This window comes from Aythya fuligula, chromosome 2 (genome assembly GCF_009819795.1).
Source record: "Aythya fuligula isolate bAytFul2 chromosome 2, bAytFul2.pri, whole genome shotgun sequence".
Lineage (NCBI taxonomy): Eukaryota > Metazoa > Chordata > Aves > Anseriformes > Anatidae > Aythya > Aythya fuligula.
Window position 1 is genome coordinate 58,315,521 of NC_045560.1, and position 6,744 is coordinate 58,322,264.

Sequence of the window (6,744 nt, forward strand, 5' to 3'; positions counted from 1 at the left end):
AGGGCTGACTCACAAGCCCATTATGCAGCTACCTGGCCACCAGTCATTAACCAAAATGAAAATGACCCTGGGCTCCCTACATCAAAGACACTTGCCATGTCTTCTTAATCCATCCTAAGTCATCGCTGAGCTCAAAATTCAGCTGGGAAACACCAACTTGGAGCAGGTGGCATCTCAGCCTGCCCTGTGCTCCCAGCTGCACGTTTACTTTTCCCTCTGCTGCATGCCCCACCACCTTCCCAAGCATAAGAGAAACCAAAATATTTGTTTGCTTCTTCGGACAAATGCAGAAATATGTAAAATTTGGTTCAAGACCTCATTAGAATTACCGCTCATCAAATCTGAGATTTATTCCTGAGGAACAAAACCAAACTCCCGCAGCGTTTGCCACTCAGCCATTGCAGAATTACAACAGCACAAGGAACCTCACAAGAGAAACGGATTTAAAAAAAAAAAAAAAAGAAAGTCTTAAACAGAAGCAAAACTGAGTCATCTCTTTATTGCCAAAACCGAGAGTGCCGCTGAGCATAAACAAACAGCAGACGTCCTGAAGAAAAGGAGGCGGTGCAACTTCTTTGCGTGCTCATAGGCAGGCAGGGACAGGTGGGAGTGGGACCCTCCTCCTGCCACTCCTGCCAGCCCCACGGGGACACCGGCAGCGATGCCACAGCCACCAGAGGCCCAGGAGCAGACCTGGCACTGGGGACTCCCCGTGCATGGATGCCTCCTTGATACACAGGCTGGAAAGCTGCGACAGCAGGAGACGCAATCAGCTCAGCTCGTGGAAGCCACTCTTATGTTTGTATGCCCCAAAACTGCTGTTGTGGGTACACAAAGGCACGCTTTGGGCTCAGCTGGCTAGCAGCCCCTCTTCAGAAAAAAGGGAGAGCAAACCAGAGCACTTGTGTGAGGGTTGAGTTCTCTGCCCTGTCTACAGGGGTCTGCAAAGACTACAACCTCTGTGCGCTAACATCAGTCCCATGAATAGCCCTAAATTCGGGAGTAGGTAAGACTTTGGGTCAGAGGGAGCCTTCAGAAGAATAGAAAGAAAGCCACTGAAAAGACAAATTGGATTCTCTGGCAAAGTCATCGTCACAAACTAAGATATTTTGGAGTGTTTTTGTGCTTTTTTTTGGTTTGTTTTTGTTTTGTTTTGTTTTAATTACTAAAATCCCTTCTTTTTGAACTCAGCAATATCACTGACAGGTGGGGGAAATGAGGAGGTTGTATCACGGGATTTTATTTTGTCTAAAAGTAGCTTTAACCAGAGCAGGAACCACAGGGGCAACTTTAATGACTGCATCCCCAAGACCAAGATTTCCAACAACTTCAAAGAATGGGTGGCACAACCCCTCAACCGAACGGGCCCTGGCCTGACGCTGGCCATTCAGTACCATCACCCTCCCAGCTTGAGTCCCTCCCACTCTGCCACAACCACACCTTTCAGAGGACTTCAGAAAGTAGCTAATCAGCCAAATCCCGCTCACGCCATTTATTCCAGCAATCTCATTGTTCCTACGAAGACTGTTCTCAAAAGGAGGCGAGGAGAAGGCTTTGGCACTGTCATGAATGAACACTGCCTAGCGTCAGGCGCAGCACGTGCAGAGCTCCATGAAGCTTCATCGCAGGGATCACCTCGTGATCGCAGAGCACGCCAGATCGAGTGCCACGTGTCTGAAACACAACCCCCGGGGAGATGCGCCGCTTTGTTTACTAACATCCCTTAGCCAGTTCCTTATTGGAATACAATAAGCACCACGTTGTTTATTAGCACGCGTTTAAAAAACAGAGCACATGGATTGCGGATCCATTGTTTAGGATGTTCTGGATCTGAGCGGACTGCTTACTTTCAAATCACTGCCACATTCGGATATTTATAGCTCCCAGTAAAGTCACTGAGTGCATCAGTTCGTGTTCTGGCCCACTCTGGTTTCAAACAAGCCAGCTTACGAGAAAGAGCTGATTGATACTAAAAAGGTTAGGAGTCCGGAGCTCGGGACACATTAAGTCAGCTGCACAGTAGCGTACGCATCACACGAGGGACACGAGATGCCACCCGCTGCCGACACGCACGCTGCTCGCTCCTCACCAGCCACTCTTTGTTCTGAGCCAGCTCCCCGCTCACCCTGCTAACGACCAAGTAAATTGCAGGAGCATTGCTTCCCAAGGGACAGATATTCCTTCTCCCCGTGCTAGACTGCGACTGCATTGCCAGGGTGAGCGCTGCGTTGACTAAGCACGCTGTTTTTTACATCCACTCCTGGTTCCAGCAGGAAAATCAACCTTGCACCTGAGCCACCCAAAGGGGTGTGCGTTTCAGAGGCAGAAGGGAGGTGGAGAGAGCAGCCAGGCTGCAGACGGCACTCTGCTTCTCCGCAAAACACACGTACTACGCAGAGAAACCGTAATCCCTTCTTAGTGGAAAATCCAAATTTTCAAAATGAATCCCCCAAGCTAAAATGAATTACTGTAATAACTGCAATCCTAGCACGAGCGCTAATCAGCAAGGCGCAGCTGACCACCTGCTATGTGACATCCCTGGCACGGCAGCACCGTGCCCCTAATTGCTGCCGCGTCCAGCAGGGCCAGGTGCCCTCCAAACCAAGCCAGCAGTGCTCTTAGATACACGGAGAGTAGCGCAGCCCGCGCGACTGTTGTACGGTCTCACTATGCACTTCTGCTGAGTGCAGCATAAAAAAAAAAAAAAAAAAAAAAAAAAAGGCACTACTGCAGCTCCAAACAGCAGGATGCAAAAATCAAAACCCAGGCCAAGTAATTTCTTCTGCAACTATAAAAAAAACACACATGGGAAACGATGCAAAGAGACAACAAAACCAATTGTATGCGCCTGTGTCGGTACAAACCCATTATCTGCGAAGGCTATGAAATGAGAAAATCAGTATTTGACAATGCTACAGGCTAGGGCAATATTCTTAGCAGACTTATAATAAGTAATTTTATTTAATTGCCGGTGAAAAACGCGGTTACATAATAACGCAGGATAATAGCCAAAATACCAAATCATAAGGTTAGCCCACAGCAACAGCGGGGGGGGGGGGGGGGAGGAAAAAAAAAAAAAAAGACAGTTTGCACTCAAATTTTGCTGCATTGTCAAGGAGCCAAGAACCAAACCGGGGGGTGGGGGGGAAGGATTTTCTCCTTTCACCATCCGGAGCCACGAGCACGGGGAATTGAGCACGGGACTCCTGGGCGGCGGTGGGCATCCCCATCCCCAGGCGCTGCCGGGTGCCGGTGGGCTCCACGCCGCTGCCTGGGCTCGTCGCAGCCTGGCCGCCAGCCCCTGTGCTCCGCCGGGAACGACACCCACATCGCCCCCCGGCCACAAAGGGGAGCGGGGCGCAGGACACGGGGGGCCCGGGGAGGGATGGGGGTACCCAGGGGAAAGGATGGGGTGGGCTGGGGAAGGATGGGGGTACCCAGGGGATGGATGGAGGTGCCTGGGGAAGGGATGGGGGTACCCAGGGGATGGATGGAGGTGTGCTGGGGAAGGATGGAGGTACCCGGGGAAGGGTGGGGGTGCACCGAGGAAGGATGGAGGTACCCGGGGAAGGCTGAGGGTACCCGGGAGGAGGATGGGGGTACCTGGGGAAGGCTGAGCGTGCGCCGGGGGAAGGCTGAGGGTAGCCGCGGAGGGCTGGGGGTGCCCCCCGGGCAGGCTGGGGGTGCCCCCGGTGCCTTACCTGGAGGATGCCGGCCTGGGCGCAGCTCATGCTCCCCCGGCAGCTCTCGCCGCCCGTGCGCCGGGGGCCGCCCGCCTGTCAGCCCCGGCCGAGGCGCACCATAGTCCGGCACCGGCTGCAACGCCCGCAACGCCGCCGCTCCCTCTTCCTCCTCCTCCTCCTCCTCCTCCCGCCGCCAGCCTCCTCCCACCCGGGCCCGGCCTCACGGAGCCACTCCCGGCCCCTCGCAGCGGGCCGAGGCCGCCCGGAGCCCGGGGCTCTCCGGAGCCGAGGGGCCGATGGAGCCTCACGCACCCACCTGCCTCCAGCCCCGCGTCCCGGCCGGCGTTTGTTTGGCTGCTCGGCGGCACCCCCGGACAAAGAAAAGCCGCAGCCCTGCGACGAGAGGGAGTTTCAAACCTGAGCTGCCGCTGCCTGCCCTGCCGGCTGCGCCGTGCTGCCCGCTCTTACCCGCAGCCAGCCCCCTGCCAGCTGCAGGGGAGCAGCAACAGCCCTGCGAAGTTCTGCTTAGCCCCTCATTAATTAATTAATTCATTCATTTTTTTTTGCAAACGTTGTTAAGATAGAAACGGCGTTTTGTAACCATACAGCTGGAGTGGATCTCCCCCCTCGTCCCCCGCCCACCCAAAATAATAATAAGAAAAAAAAAGTCAATTCTATATTTTAAGCTGCATCCTGAAGCAAAGACATAGACAAAAAATAAACACACGTTCCCAGTAACATAGCATAGCTGGAGCTAAGTTTATTTCTAAAGCCACTCTCATACACCCCACTCACACAAATTTCTTTGGAAATACAGATTTACTGCTCTCGGTATTAGTCCGAGAAATATTTTACCTCTAATTTTCTAATCATTCAGCATGCTTTGAGATAAAATATTTTCAGACATGCAGTGGCCTCTAATTTCCACTTGATCATCTCATCTTCCTTCTTAAAAAGAGGAGAAACAAGAAAAATTAGAGGCTTCTACCAGCAGAAAACTCACTGTAAAAATAATATATATATGAATTGGGAAGGAGAATGGCTTAGTATCTATTACGTTGCTACAAGACATACACTTCTGATCAGAATTACCTGCACAAGACCAGTGGGTTGGTTCACTGGACAGTCGCAGTGAGAAGAAAAGGATCCATTACAAAGCCCCCCAGCTCTTCCACAGGATCAAGGCAGACCAAGAGACATACCGGGCCACTTGAATAAATCAACATGCATTTCAGGACAGACCTGTGTGCAAAAACTTTTCTGCAGGTGTTTGAGAAATTCAGTGTTCAAGTGCAAGTGCAGCACCTCCCTTCACCCAGAGAAGCCACCCAGCAGTCCTACAGGAGGCCTCAATCCAGACGTGACACAGACTGCTCACGGTAGGCGCGTGTTTTCGCCTTTGCACTCAAAAGTCCAAGTGAGAAGGAGTAAAACAAAAATTACAGATGAAATCAGAGGCACGAAAAAGTGAAATAGTTTGCCAAAATATCACATTGCAGGTTGACAGAAAGGAGCGGAGAACTGATCCAGACCTCCTCACTCTTGGCTCAGCATCTCCTCTGAGTTTTTCCTCAGCTCCTTCTGCACACTTGGATTGCAGGTGTACCACCACACCACCTATCCTTCTCTTCTCGGAAATGCTCATCAAAGACATTAATTTTGCTAAAGTAGGGGAAAAAAAGCAATAAATGAACATGACCCTAAAAAACAACCTACATACAAGAACTAAAAAAACCTGGCCAATTCTGACTTGCAGAGGCAGCTCAACCTGTGTGAGAGGAGGAGCCAGAAAACAAAACAAAACAAAAACATATTTGCACAGCATTTCAGGACTGTGGGACTTGAAGACACACAAGACTTCGCCATGTTGCATGGACCTTGGGACAGGAACCCCCTTAAGAACACCATACATGTGCTTTCCTCTTGACCAGCTACCACCTCTGCTTTCCTTTCAGACTGAAAATAACATCCTGAATCTCCCACGGAAGCAGCAGTTTTAGATTGCCCCTTGTTGGAATCTAAGTAAAACAGGGGAGATAAAAATTAAGATCAAGAGGCAAACTGTATACCCACCTCCTGTAGATTCATTCAAATCATGAGCAGAAGATGGATGTGGTTCTGTGGCAAACAAGTCAGCAAATGATTCTGGCTTTAAAGAGGACATTTTGCTCTTGTATTCCTCAAAAGAAGAAACACATTGGAATAAAGTGGTTTCCCTTTTAACTTTGCATTTTACTGAAAAGGAGAAGAGCTGCATAATGCATAAGGACCTTTAAAATTAAAATCAACTTTGGCACTTCAGATGCTTATCTATATTATAAACAAACCTCTGAATTTTGTATGCCTACCTATCACACATTCCCCAAGCTCCCATAGATGAAATGAAATAGCAGGTTGTGCTGTCCCACAGGCGTGGTGACAACTTCCAGCATCTTTTCAGCCTTAAGCTAAATATACTTGCTGACAATGTAAGGTGAAGATGATTTTGGGAAGCCAATGCGACTGAGTCATATGTCTGTGTTTTGCCTGGAAGTAGCAGAATTTTGGCAGCTAGACTGGTCCCACAAAAGCGAGAAATAGGGTCAAGAAAGAAATTTAGTTTAGGAGAGGCAGGAAGAGAAAAAGATTAAACAACTGTATCTTTCCCTACCAAATATTTCTGAGGGATGTATACACACACTCTTGAGTTCTCACAGGGTGAATTCCATTGCACTTCCAAGATATGTCATTCTTGTGTCTCATTTGTGCATGGTATATATCAGAGGAAGTTCTTACTATAGCCTTGTGTTTTGAACAGACAGTTCACAGTTATTCTAAAAGGCTTTGATCAAAGAAGTGATAAACAGAAATTTTAGTTATTCCTAGAAAATGTCAGGTACACCTACATCTGGAAAAACAGACGAATACAGCGGTTGTCACATTACAGTCAATAAAAAATGGCCGGTGTTCTTCCCTGCAAGACTCTTGACTTGAGCTGATCTGGGTCATGATGGAAGGGCTGAGTAAAGCACTTGTAGGGCTTACTCATTTCTTGTATTTGGAGAGGGCCAGGTGCAAAACT

The 6,744-nt window shown here is 49.4% G+C and overlaps 1 protein-coding gene across 2 annotated transcripts in view; it reads right to left on the reverse strand.

The window, feature by feature from the left end:
- Positions 1–3,836, reverse strand: part of HECW1 (HECT, C2 and WW domain containing E3 ubiquitin protein ligase 1) — a 264,203-nt gene extending 260,367 nt beyond the window's left edge. For both annotated transcript variants that reach the window (XM_032182376.1, XM_032182375.1), the window contains exon 1: positions 3,702–3,836. In XM_032182376.1, coding sequence (XP_032038267.1) covers positions 3,702–3,731 — 30 coding nt within the window. In that variant the 5' untranslated portion in view covers positions 3,732–3,836. The remainder of the gene's footprint in view (positions 1–3,701) is intronic.
- Between the last annotated feature and the right edge of the window lie 2,908 nt (positions 3,837–6,744).